General features: G+C 37.3%; 1 protein-coding gene across 2 annotated transcripts in view; it reads right to left on the bottom strand.

Moving 5' to 3' along the window:
- GABRA2 (gamma-aminobutyric acid type A receptor subunit alpha2) overlaps positions 1-13,298 on the bottom strand; it is a 124,416-nt gene extending 111,118 nt beyond the window's left edge. The window contains exons 1-3 of one of the 2 annotated variants that reach the window (XM_084797283.1): positions 13,160-13,298; positions 12,154-12,241; positions 9,657-9,772 (exon numbers count right to left, since the gene is read on the bottom strand). In XM_084797283.1, the coding sequence (XP_084653409.1) occupies positions 9,657-9,772; positions 12,154-12,224 (187 nt within the window). In that variant the 5' untranslated portion in view covers positions 12,225-12,241; positions 13,160-13,298. Of the gene's footprint in view, positions 1-9,656; positions 9,773-12,153; positions 12,242-12,580; positions 12,794-13,159 lie in introns of those variants that run through there. The other variant, XM_084797284.1, reaches the window with a different exon arrangement.
- Positions 13,299-23,634: the final 10,336 nt, after the last annotated feature.

The following is a 23,634-nucleotide window of genomic DNA, read 5'->3' as shown; positions in this document are numbered from 1 at the left end:
AAATCTAGACTCCCATATTCCCTTCTACTCGACTGAAACGCCAACCTTGAAATTCCATTTTCTTTTAATTAAGACTTCCTTTCTGGGTATGCAAATTTTAATCTTCCTTGTAAACCTGTCGGGTATTTTAGTCCACTATTTCATTTCTTTAGAATCTGAAGAGTTTCTGTATGTAATTATGGTAACAAAAATGAATTTGCTCCATTCAACACAATTCTCTATGCCTGGGCTGCTGAATTCTGGTGTAGCAACTTCTAAGAAATTCATAAAATAAAAATGTACTATACACCTCTAACACAACGACCTGAGTAGTAGCTCATCATATTTTGCTTCTAAAGTATTCTTATGTAAGTGGGAGTAGAACAGGACCCCTCCAGCTCTTTATAACTGTCTCCCAAGACACAGGTATTTCCCTTCCAAACTATGCCTACAGTTTATGTGTGAAGTCCCTCTCTGTACCAGAAAACGTTGAATGCATATCATGCATCTTTCTGAAAGCACATGAAACTTGGACATTTTTCATACTTTTCCTTACCAGCAATTGTACTCGCAGTATTATGCATCACTGAGCTATATTACCAGCCCCATAGTTCTCTATATTTTTAAGTTTAATATATAGTCTTGTTACTTAGCACAGATTAGCCCTGCATTCATTCTGGTGTCCAGACCAACCTTGAACTCTTTCTTGTTCAGTCTCTCCAGTAGCTGGGCTACAGGTCTGTGTCATCAGGCCTGGCTTCCCTTTGTTCCAGAATGCTTAATCACATCCATATTAGATTACTCAGATATCACCACAAAACAAAAATCTAAGCAAAATGTTTGGATATGTTATTAGGATACATCATTGATTATGAATCCTTTTGAAACATATAGAAGTATGACACTTCTTCCATCTTTTCTAACCCTGGCCTATAACTTGGCTTGTCTATTTATAGATAGGATCCAGATGCACTGTGCAAAATTCCAAATGCTTGAAACACTCACGGAAATCCTTAGACTTTGTTTCTCATCTTGACAAACAGATTAAAACAGTCTTATCTTATTCACCGTTCTGTTGTATGCATAGCCATGCAAACTGTATGTCAGCAATGGAAGATTCGGCCATTTTATTAGATTTTAAAAGAGGAATGTTCATCATTTTTGCTTCTCTGAGTCACACAGGATGGAGAATTATCTTGAACTGCATTTAATCTAACAAGTTCTTCAAGGATCCTGGAATGCTTCTGTACAAATAATGCTGCCACAGGTGGTACTGGGATACTTTGTACTTATTCATTTAAAAAGCTGATGACTGTCTGAGTTTAATAAAGACATTTGTCTCCTTTTCATAAAAAAAAAGGCTTCTTTTAAGGCAGGACTAGTTTTGGAGTTTTATATGAGACATTTTGTTGTTTTTAAGACACTTTAAACACCAATCAAAACAATAAGAACTATTTAAAAAGATTTAAAGATAAATTTTACCTACCACTCAAATTAAGATGTAGATAAAATCCTGCTTTCCTATGATAGGCTTTGAATTCATTAAGGGCATAATAAACATAAAAAACTTATTAACACTAGTATGTAACGGGAGCTACTATAAAATCCAATGGGAATGTTAAGGTCTATATCTTACAATATGTTCGTAACCTAAATTTGATGAGAGCTGTATGAAATATATGTTAGGTGTTAATTTCATTCTCTTGTAAATGAAAAGATCACTTGTAAATGAAAAGAACTGTACCTTGAATAATGAGAATATTTCAAGGTAAAAAGAAATTGGTTTTCGGGATTCTGCATTGTAGCAAAAATTAGAAATTCAAAAGAAATAAACATGTTGCTTAATCTATTATTTCTCAATTATTTGTTTTTATTTTACACTCCATGATTAACTATTTTTCCATGTACCTGTACATCAAAACAAATTAAAACAAGAGAGGACATATGTTTTCTTTAAAGTAAGTGAGGGTTATCCAGAAGTTTCTAATGGAATTGTACTTGACTTAGTGTCTGTAAGAATAAATCTCTGAAAGCAACACTATGTATACCTACTGGAGCCGAACCAAGATCTGTTTTTGGGGTGTCACAATGTTCCGACTGTTCTTAGACCTCAGATGACCAGACACCATACAGGAATTCACTCTATCTTACCAAGAGAAAGACTTCCAGCTCAAAAAGAAAAACACACTATTCTACAATATTCTTAAGAAGAAAAGGGAGCAATTTTCAAAAAACAGCATCTAGAACTGGGAAAAGGACAATGTTACTTTATACAAAGACAGAGCCATCAACATTTAAACTAATATCAGAAAACCCTCTGGTTAATAAGAATGACTGAACTCTATGTGTAACTAGAAATTTGCTCAGTTATATGTTAAAAAGTAAAAGTAATTGATTTGTCTAGACTTCATTAGCTTGTTCTTTCCGTGAAACTTGGTTATGTGCATAGTCACTTTCAGGATGGTAACACACATGTCTGCTCTGCCCCTCATCCAAACAAATTTCATATCTATGAGACCAAAACCATCTTTGAATCCTTCATTGTCTTCATATATCATGCCTTCAATTCACAATAAGAAACAAAACAGTAAAATAATTTCATTTGATCCTTTCCTTTGAAGAGTAATAAACTGCAAACTGCTAAATCTATTCAGGGGACCATCTCCACCTATGACTCAGATTTTCTACACTATGATTCAGGTGAAGTAATAAAAAAATACCACTAAGACAAAAGCATAGATCATGCACATGTTCACTCAATCCATCGGGTATTGACAAGGGGTGGGGAAGGCTTTTACTGCACTTGAGCTAAGTGTTAGAAACAGGTAAGTCCATTAAGTAAGGTATGTTTTTGCCTCCAAGAGGCAAAATAATAATAAATAAAGCATTGGTAATATTTATGTGTCTTGACTTCCAATGATGTCATCCTGTGAAAGCACAATACTGTCTAGCCTAACATACACCACTGCTATCATGAATTTAGTAAGCCTTTCCTATACAATAGCCACAAGCTTGCCACGGCACATAAGAACAAATTTGGGGAAAATACTGCAGAACTTTCACACCCATTTCTGAAGTAGCCTATCTTGGCACATTCTGTCTAGTGAGTAAACAACAATACACAGTATTGTTAGGGAGAGTGTCCAGAAATGCTAAGAGACACTCTAGTTACACCACAAATTACTGATGTTTATTATAACATCATCACATTTTTGTTTAACATAAAATACACTGTGATGAATCCATCAGTACACTGGTTCTGTACCAGACTGAGAGACCCAAGATAGTCCCAAACAAAACTGAAATGATGTCTAGGGTATGCATCTGCCTAGTGTTACTGCACCGCAGGAGGCTAGAGGCTTAGGCTTTCTTCACAGGCTCCAACAGAGTATTTCAAATAAAGAAGAAATGATAACTTACTTGATATCCAGCATAAGTGCTTTTTATAGAAACCTACCTCCCACCTTGTGTGAAATCCCTCCAGTTTATCCTACTTTGTCACTCTTGAAATCTCAAAGGCAGGTTTCTCTGTCACCTTTAGTCCAACTGAAATGGGCGGGTATGGTACTGAGCACAAAATAGGCTCTGAAATTCTTCTGCCTCAGGCTTATCCCGAAGGTTGTCCTCCCTAGGCGTCTCAGTCTGAGGAAAAGCAGGCCAGATGCTTGACTACAAGATTCCTGTGCAGAAGCATCGGACTAACTCTCAACTGCATGTGTGGAGAGCCTAAAGCTAAACTTCACAGCTCAAGGCTTTTAAGAGCAGCAGAGACACCCCCACCCCGACATCTATGGTTTACAGTTTCTATCTGAGATTACAACTTCCTAACAGCACAGCTCAATTGCCTAATTTCCAAACAAGTTGCAGCCTATCTTTCCTGTCTTAACTCTTAGTTTCTGTATGCTTAAATCACAGACTACTCTTGTTACTAGGCACAGTGGCAATCGCTAGGCAAGTGTTTTGCATCCAAGTTCCAGATACCACCCAAGTAGTTCGTTTAGCTTTGGCTAGCACCATCAACATTATATAGCATGTATTGGGTGAATGCAACCTTGTTTCATAAATGAACCTATTTCCATTAACTGATGATTCCATGTTGCTTTATTTCAAGATAGTCACAAAGAACACCAAAAGGGGGACTTACTTTTCTTTTCTTTTCTTTTTTGTGCACTGGTTTTGTTTCCAGAGACTTTTCTTTTCTTTTTTTTTTTTTGGTTTTTTTTTTTTTTTTTTTTTTTTTTTGGTTTTTCGAGACAGAGTCTCTCTGTGTAGCCTTGGCTGTCCTGGACTCACTTTGTAGACCAGGCTGGCCTCCTCGAACTCACAGCGATCCACCTGCCTCTGCCTCCCGAGTGCTGGGATTAAAGGCATGCGCGCCACCACGCCCGGCTCCAGAGACTTTTCAAACATACAAAAGTATGTGGACAAAGTAAAACTGTGTGACTTAAAGAAACACAATTATCGTCTATCCTTAACACTGTTTAGTATCTTCAGGCCAGTTGGGGGCATCCCTTTAATCCCAGGACGCAGAAGGCAAAAGCAGTTAGATCTCCAAACTCAAGGCCAGACTGTCCTACCTAGCAAGATTTAGGCCAGCCAAGGCTGAACAGCAATACCCTCTCTCAAAACCAAAACAACAAAACAAAAAATATTACATTTTATCTGCTTGAAAGTTAACAAGTTTTTCAAGTCACATGTCATATACAGCAAGTGTCATACTGAATATTGTCTGCACTGCATATGTAGTGCAAATAGTAACTATGATGATATCTACACATATTGACTTCATTCTCTGTTCACTTAAACTGTACAAAGGATGCAGATATACACAATAGAATAAACCCCTAACAGACAAACATGCCATTCATTTTACCTCCATTTTAAAAATAAAAAAACTCCAAAGAAAGCGTGAATAACATACCAAATATTAACATCTTATGACAGCAGAACTCATGGCCCAAAGAAAAGGTTTATCTCAGTCATTATATATATATAAATATATATATATATTATACACATATAATGTATATCATATATATAATGTACTATAGACCTTTAGCATCCTTCTCTGTACCAGAAAACTTTGAGTCTTTCTGAAAGCACATGAGCCTTAGACAATCTTTTTGCTTTTTCATACTACGGTCCCTGACTCAGGGTATATCTACAGCCCTGTGCTTCTTTATATTTTTGCATTTAATATATAGTCTTTCTAGATAGCATGGGTTAGCCCTGAATTCATTCTGTCATCTAGATTAACTTTAAACTCATGATCCTCCTTGTTCGGCCTCTCTAGTAGCTGGGAAACATCACATATTTTTTCCATATAGCCTGAATAGCTCATGTTTTATTTTTTTAATCAATTCCGGAGTAAAACAATCTGTGGAAACATTTTAGTATGCATCTCTCTGCAGTCTAAGGATAATCCTGAACTTAGAAACTGACCTTCAGACCTCACATCATTGCCCTGACCTCATGACATTCCTGACTGTAGGTGTTACACTTCTTAGGATTTCAGATCGTGAAGAGAGAGTGCTGGTAAGTTATTTACTAGATGAGCTCTTCAAAACAACTTTTCAAAATGCAGTTAAGCATGGTACTCAATCTAGATTTCACAAACTGCATCCATAATTTAAACATCAAGGCTCGTCATTTCTAATACTTATCACCGTTGAGCACTGTGAGTGTTAACTGTCATAAATGTGTGAGTCCTGGCTACAGACTCATTCTACCAGTGACCTCAGAAAATTGGTCCAAAACAAATATTAGCCTTTTTAGTCAACAGTTTGAAAGATTTCTCAGAGAAGTAGAGCTATCAGTTTCCCTAAATGGCTACCTCCAATGGATAACATGAAGACCAAAAGGCAACTTTATTCATGTATTAGCAAGTGCTGGATAATTTTAATAAATGTTCTTAAATGACAAGATTTTGAGATAGTTATACTGTGGGTTTCCACTCACAGAAAGAAGCAAGACTGCAAATTTATAAGACCTATAATTATTTCCTTTGTGTGTTTTCAAAGAATACTACCTCCTGAGAGACAGACTCCTGGAAGAGATGGCTTCTGTTTTTGTATAATACTTGTGTGATTTCCCCCCAGCAATAGGCCACACTATGCTTTGTTAAGGATCTACAGTTAACTAAGCCACATAAGATCTCTGTGAGAGAAAAGGTAGATAAACAGAACTCAGTCTCCATTTGACAGATATGAAGTCAAGCTGAATGTGAGAGAAGAGACTCATTTCAGATCATACTTTAGCTTGTTTCAGAGTTGTAGCTAATACGTTAGGTTTTGAATAATTTGGTAACAAAAACGCTCTGATTCACCTGAAGTGTCGCCTCAGAATATGTTGATGTCAATGGTGAAATGACAATCTGGTAATCTCTTCATAATCACTGCAGTTCTCTTAAGACAAAGTAAAATGTATGGGTAATTCTTTTTCTGCTGCATGCTAAAACGTTAATGCATTTAGCAGAATGCATTTAGTTCACTCAAGAGATTCTCAGGTGCTTATCTCAGCCATTTTATTCTGCAAGATTAGATAGATTCATCAATAAATCAAGCAGCAAAATTTGCAATAGATTACAGACTTCACAGTCTACAAGTGTCTTCAAAGAGACAAAATAAGCAATTAACCTTATAGTAATAAATAAGCTAACCTATATATTAAAGGGAAAGTATCTACAGAAGAATGAAGCCAGGACCTGGGGATCAAGCTTGACGGGATGGTTGTACTACAGATATTGTAGCTTGGTCAAGGTGGGGGATGCCAAAGAATATCCCATATGAAAAGAGAACAACAGCAGGAAAACCCCACAGGGTGCCCTGGTGTGTTCACAGGACAGGAGAGATGCCAGTGTGACTGAAGACGTGTCTGCAAGACCTGATCTGAGGTCAAAGAATGACTGGAAGACAGATCCCTCAGTGGTGCACATACGTCTAATACAGGATAGGCAGGGTGCGGTCACAGGACTCTGACCAGACAAGTGGAATGATCCGAGTTAAATTTTAGAAAGAATCTACCCTTACATATTAAATCCTTAAAAATGCACAATACAATAAATTGAATCGCCTGTGCTGTGTGTCTTAATCTCAATATTCTACCCTTCCCTCAGAACTGAGCATTATTCCTCTCACTCTCTCAATAAAAGTATCAAATCTCAGCATGTCTAAGTGAGATCTAACAGCAAAGATAGGTGAATAACATTTCAAACTTACTGTTAAAATCTGACTTCTCTTTTATAAGCATTTTTATATATTACAGTTATAAAAGGACTAAAATAACACTTGTGATTAAATATCTAATTAGCCATTGATGAAGGTGTTCATTTTAGTGCATTGTTATTGAATTGAACAGAAATCACTTGCCTTATTAATTTCCTGATATGACACATGAACTTTCTATTCCAAGTAACATATGCATATTCAGATTAAGACTTCCAGCTAGAGTGCTGGTTAGTCAGTGAAGAGCATATGTTACTCTTATACAGATCCTGAGTTCATTTCCCAGCACCCTCAAAATTGCCTGTGATTCCAACTCCAGGAGAATCTGACATCTCTGACCTCCAAGAATACCTGAACTCATGTGCACAGGAACTCACTCAGACATAGACATAATTACAAATAAAAAGAACGTATTCTGTAATATAAAGTGATTGTAATATTTTAAATTTTCACAGGCTTTCATTTATCTTCATTTTATAGTTGTCTATAGGCACATCATTTTGTGATATGTGATTGTATATGCCATCATACTGGACATTTAAAATAATTGTAATATAAACCTTATTTCATGAATAATAATCATGCATGTACAAAGGAAGAATATTTAAAATTCACACAAGTCTGAGGACCAGAGCTGGTGTGTTAAAGCTTTTGGGTAAAAGGCTCACTTCTCTCAATGAGTCATATTGCTTCTCTAAGCATTCCTAAGTAAAAGCAAAGCCAGGCACAAGCATTCCCATTTTCTAGGTGGCAGAAACTTAATAAAATACCAACAGTTATTTTATGGCAGTAATATGAAAATCAATATCCAGTTGCAGAAATCACAAAGGATTTATAATATGACATCCTTACAATCTTATTAAGGTAACAAGAGTCACATAAAGATGAAATAATTAAACAAAAGATAATATGTAGTAAGTTCTATGTGAAATATGAAACCAGCAACTGTTAAATAAATTCAGCAGACAACTGAATATCAATATTTCAATTCAGTTAAGAAGGTCTGTTCTAAAGACCACAAGTGTCACAACGGTAGACTTTCAGTTAGCTGAAAAGAGGAATAAAAGTCATTCTAGTAACAGGAAATACTACAGCCAAAGGCCAAGACAGCAGATGGAAGGCACTGTCAAAATAAAAAAGGAACATTTGAAGTGAAAGACGCATGGAAATTGACTCAACATGGAAAATGCACCTGAATAAGCAAATTCTAGGAAACTTTGGGATTATTGTTGTTGTTTGATTGTTTTTGTTTGTTTGTTTGTTTTCTTTTGATCCTAGGATAAGAGGGGAAAACGGAATTTGCTGAAATATTACTATGGATCACACATTTGTTTATCATGTGTTGTTATGCAACATTCCTAATCAACTTATAAAATAGTAGACACAGTACATCCACAGTTAATCAAAGGAAACAAGGCTTCTCTGATCTGGCAGCTTTGTGGACAGGGCATGTAGGAAAATACCAATCTATACTTTCAACCCTTGATCAGTTTACCTCTGTGTCCCAAATGCTGAGACTACAGGTGTGTGTCACCAGGCCCAATTTAATACAATTCCTAATCAGCAGAATTACAAAATTATTAATGCTGGATCAACCATGTAACAGTAATAATCATTAGCAGGAATGGAATGCCCAGCTAATTTGTCTTATTTTTTAATTCATTAAGCCTTTAAATAACTATGTGTACAGGAACATATTTATCACACATAGTTTCATAGTTAAAGTTTTAAGTTATATATCTATACTGTACAAATAAATATTTAACAACATTAAAACACATGAGTAACAATATTTTGGCTTGGGATATTTGTAGCAATTCCATATCTATGCTACTTTCATGTTGCTCTGGCATCACTTAGCAATTCTGATGGCTAAGAGATTTAGTACACTAGCCACCTCTACTTTCCTTTAATTTCTTGGATTTAAAAACATGGTTTTTTTTTCCTTGAAAATGGTTGCTGAAGTTTGAAATTCAACTGTATGACAACTTTGTAAAGCAGGATTATCACCCCTACATATTTAAAACATCTTTATGTCTCTTGCTATTATGTATCTATGCTGATCTGAAAACTGGCATCTGTAAAAGTGTTAATGTAGTAAGCCTTTCTACTAACAGGCACAACAGATCAAAACCAGCAAACAGATAGATCCTCTGCTTAAAAAACAAGCTATTTCCAATAAATTAATTAGGAAACTACACACACACACACACACACACACACACATCTGTCTATATTGGATATGGGCATCCTATGCAGCATGTATTAAATATGTTAGGCATGTGCAAAAGGAAAGTAATAAGGTTTATTTTGTGATTTTTATTTTCCATTATCTGGGACTTCAAATGCTTGACAATTTCTCCATGCATGAAATGTATTAAAATAAAAATATTACCTTTAGCTTGTAAAGCCATTGTTTTTTGAAGGTTTAAAATAAAGGAGAACTATTTTTACCTCCCAGTCCTGGTCTAAGCCGATTATCGTAACCATCCAGAAGTCTGTCTAGAATCCTTGTAAAGATGGTAATGTTATTTTTAGCCTCGTCTTCTTGGATGTTAGCCAGCACCAACCTAAACAGATAATTGTACAAGTTGGTATATATTATATATGTGCATACAGTGTTTGCCTAAGTGTCACAATGTTCTTCTTTCTTCATCTGAACTTAAAGCTCCTTTGGCTGTTAGTGACACAATTTTCTTGTACTAAACTTATGGGGAAGGTAAATATCTTGTTTTAAAAATGGATAGTAAATAGTAGGATATCAAAGGTATAACAGTAACACTTTTCAGACTTCTACCACTTAGTACTCTGTATGAACTACACTCTTAAAATCTATTCCTTTGAGTACACCGTGTTTACAGATTCTCACATGCAGACATTGTCAGCAAGATTGTTTTGAATTTAGGCGGATGTAATAGAGAGGCTTCTAGTGATTCTGTGTTGTTGTGAGTATTATTGGGAAATAAACTGTCATGTTGGTAGTACAAAATTTCTCTATCATTCTCATACATAGCATTATTTTTCTCTTATGTCTTTCACGTTTTTTAGAAGAAGGTAATTTCCTGACTTGGGGTATACCTCCACCCAATGGCCAAGTATAATATAGACACGAGGGAAACTCTACTGGCAGGCTGCCAGGCTCTAGTGGCCAGAGATGGAGGTGGGATCTGAAGACAGCAGCGAGATGCAGCCTCACAGAGTCTGAGAGGGCTAGGTCCTTTGAGTGGTCTCAGAAGATACATAAAGACGAAAGTGTCCTGTTACCTTTTCTTTGGTGATAAATTTGTGGCAAGAAAAAATAGTCTTAAAATGTCCCCAGCAAAGTGTTAGAAGCAGTGATTTTCTCCATTATTACTCCGTCATAAAGCGAGAGACATGATTCTGTGACAGCAATTTAGTACCAAAGAAACAATCTATAAGACAGAGTGTCCCCTTTCATTGCCATTTTTTGTCAGAATGATTCAGAGATTTAAATTACTGTCCCCAAAAAAAGAATCATTTATATAATAAAATAAAATGCCAGCATGAACATTATTGGTCAAATATAGAGCAGAAAGTGAGCAGAGTGATATTTAATTAAGCTGTCAGTGGTGAATCTCAACACTTAAAACTGATAATCAACCATCTATGTATTTAAAGCCAATGACCACCCATAATTACATTCTAGTCAGCATATATCATATAACACATGACTGGCAGGGACCATTTACCTTTAAATGAATTCAGTACCAATAGCTACCAATACTCCTAATACATCGAAGTCGGCAACAAATTTCAAGCTAGTGTTTTGAAGACCAGAGGGAATAATAAAGTGTGCAGATATGCACCCTCAAGTTATATAAGTAAATCAATTCATACACTCTAACTTCAAAAGTTTCTTAAGCTAATTTTTGAAGCCAGTTCACTAGTGTAGTCATAAGAGTTTAGCTAAGATTTTCACTCAGAAGTATTTCTCAATTATATTTCATATTCTCTCTCTAAAGTCTGTGTTCAGTTACAGTAGGTGTTTACAATTTCTAAATAGACTTCTTTTCTGTTCCAAATATACCTTTTCACACATTGAACATAAATTTGCCAAAACTCCTAAAGGGAATAAGAAAACAATATAATACTTATTAAAAAGTAAATGGCTACAAGAGAATTCTTACAAAATTTGTATTTTGGTTTCTCTTGGGCTTAGAAACATTTCCTACATGCATCAAATAAAATATAACCATTGCCTATTTTTTTAGTCAGAAAAGGCTACAATTAATTTAAAATTACTTAAGACATAAAATTAACTTTCCATGTAGATGATGGACAGAAGAAAAATCACAGATTTGAAATAAGCACTCTTTTTATCATTAACCAGCAGAAAAAACAAAATATCTGTAAATTAATAAGATGAAAAGTTGGTTCATAAACCAAGCTTTTGTTTTATTGTTTGTGATTGTCAAGTTGTATACTGCCTCCACCTAGAGGTTTAAGACTCACATATCAGTTTGCTTTTCTATGTTATCAATAGAAGCCTCAATGATCGAAAACAAAACTGCAAAGGAGAAAAACAGAAAAGAGAAAAAAATCTAAGTTACCACTTAAATGATTTAGCTGATACTTTTCTGTCTGTTCCAAGGAGAATTTGGCTTCTTTACCAGATTTTGATATTACTATAACTATGTGTACCTTAACTACAGCTTCTCTGCACTAATATACTCCAGATAGGGCAGTCTCTTCTTCTGCCAAATATTTCAAGTAGAAAAATTTCCCGTTCGCTTTTACATTCAGCTGCTTAAAAAAACATCAGCAAACTTTTTAGAGTTTCAAACACTTAGTAGGCCAATTTGCTGTATAATCCATTCCCACTAAAAATAATTCCTCAAACCACCTAGCTTCTTAAAGACTCTGGATATAGTTATGGCACTTAAAAGTCATGCCTATAATTGAAATAAAGAAATCAAACACAGCGTCTTACCTGGCTGGGTCCCACACCAGGAGAACAAGCAGCAGAGATAACGCGTTGCAGGTGCTCAGTTTTGTCTTCATCTTCCTTGTTTGCGAAGCTAAGGATGAAAAACAAGATAAAATTAAAATTGTTCTCAGTCAGTCCTACCATGCAAGTAACCAAAAAGAATGCCATTTCAATTGTGAGGGGGCGTTACTCCCTTCTAGGAGGTGCAGGGACTGAGGGAGGATGATTTTTTTTTAATGGCGAGATGACATTACTAATCACTTTTATTTTTGCCCCTGACAGTAACTTCCCCCAGCCCAATCCTCTGCAAACGTTTTGCTATGCACACATGAAATGGCAACACCCGGGACTCTAAACTGACACACGAGCTTGCGAAGGATTAGACTGGAGGAGTGAGTGGAAAAGAGGTGGAGAGATGGCTACTCCATACCTCGCCCTCTCAGGGAAGACCACCTCCGCAACCACAGCAGGAAAAGCTGGCAGCAAGCAGCCTACTTTTCAATTAGTCTTTTCTTCACAGTGAATCACGATCGGTCCTCACTTTCCCCAAAGACCCTCAGCTCCCGAAACAGAAAATCAAATCCAAATCACTCTCCCTGCCCATCCACATTTGCCCACATCCATGTTCAGAAGGCAGCAAGGTAGGAATCAAGTGCTGCGAACTAGGCGTTTTGACAGCTGCTCTGGATCCAAGACTGCTAAAAGAGCGTGGGGTTCAGATCAGATGCCAAGCAGAAAGGCAGCACGGCCACTGTGTGCAAAGTTGGAGACTAAAAGAGCCTGGCCAGCATGCTACCTATGGGCTGGTTCTTGGCTTTTTATTGTAGTTGCAAATACGTTTCTGGGGAGGGACATCGGAATTAAATTTTGGAGGTTGGAGGGCGGAGGAGACCCTGAGCCTCCGTTTTAAGGGAGCATGTAGAGTTGGGTTGGGGGCGGGGGTCATGCTAGCGAAGCCCAGGAGAATGGGCAAAGGTCCCCCCACTGCCACCAACGTCTGCGACAATACCTGTACAGCAAGCAGAAGTAGATGCTTTCCTCCAATAGTGGTTCCGATTCTGAGAAGACAGAAAACTTGAGAGAGAGAGAGAGAGAGAGAGAGAGAGAGAGAGAGAGAGAGAGAGAGAGAGAGAGAGAGAGAGAGAGAGAGAGAGAGAGAGAGAGAGAGAGAGAGAGAGAGAGAGACTGCAGCAGCCTAAAGAGCAGGCAGCGAAGGGATGGGCTGGTGAAAGCTGAAGCAGAGCGCGAGGAACTGTGGCCGCGCGAGGAGTAGGCGGCGAAGGCGTCCGTAGTGGCGGTGATGGGCGGAGGAGGAGGAAGAGGAGGAGGGAGTAGCGATGGCAGGAGCCAGGGGGTGGGGGCGCGGAGCCGCGATGCGCGCAGGCAGAGGCGGGCACGAGCCCTGCGCCTGGAGGAGGAGGAGCTAGCCTGAGGAGGAGGACTACAAGCTTCCCATGAATAGTGGACCCCCACCCCCAACTCCAAACCAAGAGACCACCACTGCTCTCAGGGCGCCTAGGGCAGCACACCAGAAGAGGCACGGGGCACCCCCAGCGCGCCCTGGAGCACCGCTGCTTGCCCAAACACTGTGGAAGAGTGGAGCCCACGCCCCACCCGGAGCTGCTCTCCGGGGGAGGGGGCGCTGCTGATGAGTGTGGGTGCTGAACCGTGAACCGTATGTGTTTGAGAGGCCCTAGATCCGGCGGACTGCTCCCTGCCGCTGGTTCCCCATGTCATCCCTGGTGAAGCGATGTGGCTGCCTGGAAGAGGTAAAGATATAAGGCTCCCACTGGAGGGCGAAGGGGCTAATCACGCCTTTACTTAGTCATCAACGCATCCACGCAGGACCAAGTTAAACGTACGTTACGTGAAATTACACAGCAGGAAGTTTCTTTGATTTCCTTAGCCCTATGGATGTACCTCTCATTCCTCAGCGCTCCCACAATCAGGACCAATTTCCTCTCAAGCTAGGAGGTCTGGAGAGTTTCCTATAGCAGGTCAGCGAAGGCCCTATGCTGATTTTACGCTTTAAGAAACCTCTTGCCTACTTTCAGCAATGCTTTCCCCTAATCTCTTTGCCCAGACATTTTCCTTACCTGGTGATCAAGACTCAATCTAAGAGCTATAAAAAGTTTACATTAGCCCAGAGCAAAGGGACCCGCTGCTGCCTTTCCACTGCCTTCTGCAGACAGTGGCGAGATGGAGCAATGTGAGTTTTTCCCCCCTTTGGGGCTTTTTCTTGACAGAGACTCGTAATTCCAATCCCATCATACACTTTGAGAATTCTGTGTTTGATCTGTCTGTTTTTTCTTCCGTTTTATCTGGGGCGATAAAATACAACCGTGCAACTTAAACAGGAAAAAAAAAAAGGACACAAATGAAAAAGAAAAGAGAGAAGTTTTCCTTTTTGTACTGCACCTGAGACTGAACCTTATATACATTCTACTCAGGCAAATCAGAGCTGGCGTTTATGTTCTTCCCAGAAGTTGTTATAAACGCGAGACACTATAAAAGGGAAAAGAGGAGAGTTTAGTATGCTTTTACCAGTCTGTTATTTCACATTCAGAGTCAATGTGCCAAATATGTAATTTGGTAGTTGGACACCAAAAAAGTTCAATTTTTTTTCTAGATGGTGCTGTTTTCCTAACAGACTGTGCTAGTTTACAGTAAAATTTAGCTTTGCTTTGAAGATCATGGGAGGAGAGGAGAACCTTTACAATGGAAATATTTCAGGCTGTTCATTTTAACCCATAAACCACCACTTTCCTAATGAGTGTTTAGAAGCTTATAACCTAAACACTTGTTCTTATTTTAGGAGCCCTGTGAAGAAAGGAGCAACACGCAGCCTTCTCCTCCTCTGTCATTAATATTCCTTTCCTGGCTTGCCCATTGCAGAGTCTAATTGAAATTCACAGAGATAAAAGGCATGCCATTTAAAACCTTGCAAGCAGGGAATCCGGTCTTTTTCTTGGTGAGAAGGCTCTACTTCCTGCTGCCCCTTCCTGTTTCACTCCTGTGTGTTGGTTCCTGCTGAGAACTCTCACTGTGCCCCGACATCACCACTAAACTCTTTATATTTTTTTTGATCAGGGCAACCATATTTGTCATGCCCCTACAAAAATCTATCTTTCATGGACATCAATCTCTGCAAATATGTTCACATACTATTCTGATGTTTGCTTACTACTATTTTTTTTCTCTTGATTCTGATATGGAAAGAGAGATTCTGATTCTAATAGCTTGTTTCCATTTTAAAACTTTTATCAATTGAAGTGTTTGTCTTTTTTTTTTAAATAGGCTTTGCCTGTTATACCCCAGTTAAACTTGCAATCTTGCTGACAAATTTGAGAAACTTCATAACGTTCAAGTAAGCTATTTGGAGTAACTTTTTGCCACTTAGGGTTTTGTTTGTTTGGTTGGTTTTTGGTTTTGGTTTTGGTTTTTGTTTTGTTGTTTTGATTTTTTAAGTATATGCTGAAACAGTTCAAAGATTTGGAAACACACTATTGGTCCTGATTTTTTGTATTTCTTTCCAGAAAAATATTTTATGGTTTCTATAATTTAAACTTCAAAGCACATTGAAGGAATTGGAAATCAGAAATGTTGATGACAGATAGCATTCATCTGCCTCAAAGCTATATACATACAGATATTCATGCAGCCCCAGGAATGGCAGATCTCTTCAAACATCTAAATGCAGCCTGGATTTCCTCTTAGCTCTCTAGGATAGAGGGTGGGTTAACTGCCTGAACTTGGAGAGCCTGCCCTGGGGTTGGTGACTAAGCTTTTCCTACCCACTTCCTTTGGAACAAATCCTGAAGAAGCTGACCCTGATAAAATGATAGATAATTGGTTGCCAGTAAATCCATTCTTGGCCAGTGCAGAAACTCCTGACTTGAGCCCATTTGATGTGCTCTTCCAAATTGGATTGGAGCAAGAGAAGAATTACATCTGCAGCATCCAAGGCCAGGAAAAGTCCAAGAATAAAGAAAGCACAAGAATTTAGAGAGCTTTTATTTATGTTGCATTTTCTTATATCTCATAATATTGTATAATTTTTAAATTTGTTACAAAAAAGCTGTCTCTTTCATTTCTACAGTGCAAGTTGAGCACTAGTACTTGAAACCCTCTACATGCCTAGAGGAAGAAATCAAATTGTATATGTGTGTATGCATGCATAAATGCACATTAAGAGTGTATTTCAGGAGTTTCTTTTTCAGTATAGCGCAGCTAGTATAGAGGTGATTGGTCAATGTGCAGAGCATAAGAGACTCTGGAGTGCTCAGGTATAAGCAGGCCAGCTGTATCACACCACTCCTCTCAAGTCTCAGGGACCATGAGAGAAGAGAGAGAGGAAAGACTGTAAGAGTCAGAGGTAGTGGAAATTTACAGCAAAACAATATTTTCTGGGTAGTACAAGGCTGCTACACACATCAATTTGCAATAAATGCAACTGTATACACAAGACCTGTACAGGAAAAAACGCTAGTATATGTTTTGGAGGGGTTCATGAAGGGGAAACCCTCTCTAAGAAAAACTTGACAATTGATAGTTGCCTGGGACAGCGATTAAGTTTTCTTCAGGGATTAGACATTGAAGAAACTACCCATGCATCCTCCAACAGATACTTCTACAACCAAGTACATACAGAGGATTCAGTAGGTTAAAAAAAATAAAGGAGCATATGAAGTTTAGAGGGGAAATTAGTGGAAGAGATTGTAGGGAGATAGGAAGGCAAGGAAAGGGGAGTAGAATATATATATATTCTGGACTATATATAGTCCATACAGGTATGAAATTCCCAAACAATGTTTAAAAAATTATAAAAAGAAAATATATGAGCTTTAAAAGTTAAGTGTAATAAAGACCTATGTTGAGTATCTGAATAAATCAAATTGAGATCACTATAATAATATTCCAACAAACTTTAGTTTTCCATTTGATTTCCTGTACTTCAAAATATTAATCCAGAATTAATGAAGACTAGCACCTCATCATATGAAAAATTTTAAATCCTCAATGTGAAATAAACTATTTTTTTCAAATGATGATACATGACCTGGTAAAATGGCTCATCCAACAATGACAACTGGCTGTTGCCAAAACTGAAAACTAGTGTTTGATTTCCCAGAATCAAATGGTAAGAAAGAGAAAATCAGCTCCCTCATGTGTACAACATGACATGTACCCTTCCCCAACATGGGTAAAATAAAAATAAAAAGGAAAGAAAGAAAGAAAGAAAGAAAGAAAGAAAGAAAGAAAGAAAGAGAAAGAAAGGATCCACATACCCCCAAGTAAGGATGCAAGTCAGAAACTAAAAGATGCAACCTTATTTACAAAATTATAAACTTTTCTACATGAATACCTTAATAATTTTCAAGTATGCCTTGAGTGTAAGTCTGTTTTCTCATTTTCACCAAGTTTAAAAAACCAAAACAGAAAAATGAAAAGAAAACTGGAGCAAACACCCATTTGGCAATTCTCGAGTCAAAATTGTCGCTTGATCAAACTCTATTTTCCTTGAAAGCTGTATTTAGATGGATGGTTAGACTCCCAGATTCTGAAAGAAAAACAGCTGTAAAATGGGAGTAACTAGTCCTATAAAGAAACAAACACAAAGCTACTTTCTTACACTAATTCACTAATGTATCTGGGTCACATTTAATTAGAGCTAAATGTATCATGGTGTACTAACTAGATTAAGCAGTAGACATTACTTTTTTAAGAGAGTATCAGTAAATGTTTGTTAAGTAGCTTTGCACATTCTTATCTACCTTACAAATTGAAAATATTAATCATTCAGTGTATACTGCTGGTTTCTGATATTGTTAAGGCTGACTGTTCATATAAATACATGCATGCAGAATAGTTTGTAAGAAATTTATTCCTTCCTTTTTGTGGAATTATTAATGGATTTCTTTTCAGTTAATTCAACTCTTTCTAAAGCACAAATAGGACTTCAATAATTCAGCCAAAACCTCCCAGAAAAATAAACTATGAATTTTGTTCACTGGCATGCTACTATATGACCAACAGACTTTGCCTGTGAATGTCTTGTAAATGCTAATTAAAATAATTAACTTATAGGAATTTCATTTGTAAAATAGCTTATTTTATAAATAATTTTATATTAACACATATAATCTTCAAAATTAAGAGTTAAGGTTTTATTATTCCCACTACACTGATGAAAAAACTCGGAATTTGCATTCTTAACTACTACAGGAAGGGCAAATATACACACACAATATATATATGGAGAGAGATAGAGACAGAGAGAGAGAGAGAGAGAGAGAGAGAGAGAGAGAGAGAGAGAGAAAGAAGAAGAAGAAGAAGAAGAAGAAGAAGAAGAAGAAGAAGAAGAAGAAGAAGAAGAAGAAGAAGAAGAAGAAAATCAAAGGTACAATCAGGCTAAGAATATTTCATCATCAATCAGAGACATGAGACAGAAAATAGAAATGTCATTTCTAGGAAAAAATAAACAATCCCATAGTAAGTTAATCATAGATGTCAAATTATTTCAAGTATAGATCATTGTCCTTGTACACTCATTGTAGTTTCCAGAGAGATTTGATAATAGATCTTTATAAATAATTACTGACATTTGTAGATTTAAGTCCTTTGGAATACAAAGCAGAAGATTTGATGCCAGTATTAAAGATGACAAGACCTTGGGTGGTCTCCTTTGTAATATATCCTAGTAATTCCCAAAATTCCATCTAAAAGCTCTGGTCATCTCTGCTTAGCCATCTGCATCCTGAAAAACAGACTCTCACCTTTTCAACACCTCATTATTACCACGTAAACATATTGCCTGTTGATGAGAAATTGCTGATGGCTGCTGCTATCAGTTGGAGTGTATCTTCCTTACCAATTCCATAGCCTTCACAACTTCACTATTGGCTTGTAACATGTCCATACCGATAAGCAATAGCCCATCGCCTTGTTTCTCTCCTGTTGCAGATGGATGTTTTTTTGGGGGGTAGCATTTTAAAAAGACAACGTTCATTGCTGTAGGGAGGGTATAGCAACCAGAGTACCTTTGCAGCTATAGTAATGAAGGCTTGGTTACACTCAGTAGACACAGAAGCAGTAGCAGAAAAGGAGTCATGCTGACACTCAGCTACCTTCTCACTTTCACATTTTATTCAGTCCAGGACCCAGCCCTTGGGTCAGTGCCCCCAACATTCAGCCTGTACCTTTTCATGTAATCCTCCCTAGAAATGCAAGTGAACTTGCAGAAATATCCATAGGAATGCCCTACTAATACCCTAGACTTTACCCAATCCAAACGCATTGGCCATCACATGTCACATGTGCACATGTATGTGCCTGCATGTGATTGACCAACAAACAAAGTCATCCTTCTCCCTTCAAGCATTTTATCCTTTCTATATGCTTTATATCTCCATAGCTCTTTCTGCTTCTTTTAAATGCTAGTTGCTTCAGACCTTGATGCCTCTGGTTCCCACTGCTATAACAAATGGGATGTCATTTTCACACTCGTCCTGGTGAACACTTGAAGCTTTGGGCCTGGAACATATTAATGAACTTCCCAGACAAAAGTGGTCAAATTTTTATTTGTAACCCCACTCAATTTATCACCAGCATTTAGCATGTGACCTAAAATATTGAGCTTAAGTCTTCTATCTCATTTTCTGTTATTATAAAAAGTGCCATATCTCAGAAAGCTTTTTAAATAACAGATCATTTCTACATGGTCCTAGAGGCTAAAAAGCCTAACACTGTGGCCAAGGTAGTCAATATGTGCTGAGGAGCTACTTTCTTCTCACCATGTCCTCACAAGGTAAAACACTGTGAACTATATATCTCTGGGACCTCTTTTATACATGGACCTGATTTCACTTATTTCAGGTGGACTTGCTCCCATGACCCAAACACCTCCCCACAGTGACCCCACATCCTCTACCTTGGACTGTAGAGATTTGTTATATAAATTTAAGCAAGACACATACATTCAAACCACAGAAGAGGTGTGCTGGCTCTGGTTTTCTCATTTCCCCATGGTATTCAGTCCAGGACCAGCCAGTTGGATGGCACCACTAACATTCTACCTGTATATTTTATTATAGATAATTTAATTAGGTATCTTCAAATCAACTACCTCTTCTTCTTTGGAACAGATAAAGCCAGATATCTATAGTCTTCCAAAAAAATCTTGGGGAATAAGTAAAATGATTCATTAAACGATGAGCAGACTACTGAATTAATGAGAGAGGACAAGAGTTCTGGTGCTTCCATATGTGTATGTATGTATGTATGTATGTATGTATGTATGTATTTACATATGTATCTATGTATGTATGCCATCAACCTACGTTCACTGACAGTGAGATGTGTCGACAATGCGAAGAGTGCATCACCTTCTAACACCTAGGTGAACATCTTTCTGACAATCTACTAACCATGCAGCTTGAGACAAATTCTTCAGCTCCAGCTTCTTAGTTTTCATTCACAACGAATAAAAGTAAAAGCACATCCTAATTCATTTGGTTGTCACGAAGACTCGGTGGGATAATGTAAGTGCACAGAAAATAACTGGCTAGTAGGCAACACTACACAGTCCTTGTTACTACCGAAGTGTTTGAAAGCTGTGAGATCCTTGTCTCTACATTTAGAAGAAGGAATTCACAGTCCTTTTAATATATCAAATCTTCTTATTCTTGTTTTTCCCATGAGTATGTTCACATTCATTCTGTCCTGGCCACAGTCAAGCTTTATAGAATAATCAATCAGAGCCCAACACACCCTAGCATGGGGAATACCATGCACTTATGAGGCATACAGATGAGGTGTCTAAGCAAAGGGGAATGTGAGTTCCTGTTGCGTGGGCACATGAGTTCCTGTCTATGTTTCTCTTTGTGGGTCCCTAAATTAAATCTGCGCAGGTGTATTGCACTGACCTATTGTACTAATTAATTGAAAACTCAAGTAATTATTTCTATTTGAATTTGACATTAATATACTTAAATTAATACAATGATCATAAATCAAGATTAAAAAAATAAACTCCATGTCTGAAACATTCAAAGAGCCAAACCTACGTGGCAACATGAGGCATCCAGTTGTCCAATTCTTGTCATATCATCAATTAATGTGACTTCTGGGAATGCAATGTAATGTACTTTCTTTCATTTGTTTTTTCTTTTTTAGACAGGGTTTCTCGGTGTAGCCTTGATTATCCTGGACTTGTTTTGTAGGACAAGCAGGCCTCTAACTCACAGTGATCTGCCTGCCTCTGCTTGCCAAGTGCTGCGATTAAAGGTGTGCACCACAACCAAGCACCTGGTGCAATGTACTTTCTGATGTTACATTAGAAGAAAGGAAAATCTTCTGTATTAGGAGTTGGTATTTAACAACTTATCCCCTAAAGGGCTTTATTTTTAGTGAGGAAGAAATTTCCTGAGAGGCCAATAAAATGTATCATTGTCCTTCAGAAAATTTTACCAGCCTAGATGTACAAATGCATTTTTGATTGCTCTTCTTGAAATTAGAGGGTGCAATAGCACTGGTTCTTACCAGGAAGTATGAAAAACAGAAGAGCAGTTGTCACTATGAGTATGAGCCAGCATGGATCAGATTCAGCATGTTGCCTTCTTCCCTGTTATCAATCTGTGTGGAGTAATGGCCTAACACTGTTCGTCAATGGGTACCCAAAGTGGAAGACAAAGATCAGAGCTTCCAGATTACTTACACAGGATGTATAGTATAAAAAATAAAAAAGATACATTTTTAATGATTCTAAATCTTGCATTAATCTGAACTATAATAATAAGTTGACTTATTATGACCCCAAAGAAAATAGAAAAAAAAGGAAGAGGGTACAACTATGACTTCTGGTGTTGTGTTACTTTAATAGCCTATATAATCTAATCACATACCAAATATTTTCAAGCAGAGGAGACTTTCTAAGACTCAGAATTTATAGTCAGAAATTAGCTGCTTACATAAGGGTATACCAATTGTTTCCTACTGTCTTTGTTGATATTTGTACTCTATTCCTATCTTTCAAATAGTCTTTCTTTCTCTACATAAACACAAAGGAGAAAAATTCAGAAGTTGTTTTTGACAAACATTTCAAGTGAAACATTACTTCATCCTTCTCCATAGTGGCAGGCATTGGGTAGGTAGATGATATTCACTGACTTCTGATGAGAGCTCTGATTGTTAAAATATATGACAGGTATTATAATTCCAGACCATTAAAAGTATATCTTAAAGAAGAAAAATAACCTGGAAAGGGCATTTAAAAACAAGGGCTAAAAAAGAGGCTGAACTGTGATAACAACTTCTAAACATTCCAGTTGATGAGATATGAATGAGAAAACTGGATCTGAGTGGGGAATCAAGTGAAGACTATATCTCCAATCTTTACTACATGAAGAAAAACAAAAGAAATCAATTCTAACCTAAAAATTCAGTGTGAGCACTTGAAGCAATTTTCATAGATGTCTGACAAGGCAGAAGAGGCCAGCCAGCCATAGATTTTAATATGAATTCTATTGTCATTGCACAATTCACTGAAGCAAAATTTTCTCCCTTTAAAGTACTTTAAGCCAGTCAATCAGCATCATTCAAGTACAAGCCATGGCAGAAATTTAACATTCAAATTACCAGAAGAAAATTTTACTTATCTTTAATAAGTTCTTGGGGGAACCAAGGTTGAATTATATCTCTTTCTATACTCCAAATTGCTTCTCGTGTGGAAAACAATCAATAAATGTTAACTGATGGAAATATACTTAAGTGAGTGCAACACATAAATAAATTAGTAAGTGAATACCAAAATTCCAGAGAACCCTTAAACATTGTTTACAAACACCCATAAGAGTCCCACTTATCTGTCTAGCCTTCCTGCAACAGTCTAACCATGCCACTGCACATCAGGTTAAGACCCAAATCTTTATCATAGCGAAAACCTCATACAGTTTAGCTACTACTTTGCCCTAGGCTACTAGTTCTCTCATTCCATCAACTTCAGCCTTCTCTTTGGTTCTTAGAATGTGACAGCTTCCTGGCTGCTACTTCTCATCCTGTCATGGGATGTTCTATCACTATTTGCCTGTTTTGGAAAACTCTTACCACCTTCCTCATCTCAGTAATATCTATCTACTCATCAATTCTTTATTGAAAATGAATAGGAAGTGCTTCTCAGAAACCCTTTCCCAGTAACAGTTTAACCTCTATTGTGTTTTGTGATGTGTGCTTTCTTTCTCATAACTTCTACTTGTTTTGTTGTATGATTATCATATCTGCCTACAAGATATGTTGTGTGTTGCATAATTTCTGGTGCTGTGCTTATTTTTAGATAACATTGAATCTCCTTAAGTGCATTTATCAAATGATTTGGAGTAACCATTGAATAAATAATTGCTGGGAGAAATAAAAGAACATTTGCTACTGGCAAGGCCAGTCTCTCCTATCCCTAAATTTAAGATTTCAGTCCAAAACCAGATATAGTTG

The sequence above is a fragment of the Acomys minous genome (genome assembly GCF_964271855.1).
Source record: "Acomys minous genome assembly, chromosome: 10".
In the NCBI taxonomy this organism is placed as follows: Eukaryota; Metazoa; Chordata; class Mammalia; order Rodentia; family Muridae; genus Acomys; species Acomys minous.
The sequence above is the reverse complement of the archived record's forward strand: the minus strand, read 5'-3'. Positions and strand labels throughout refer to the sequence as shown.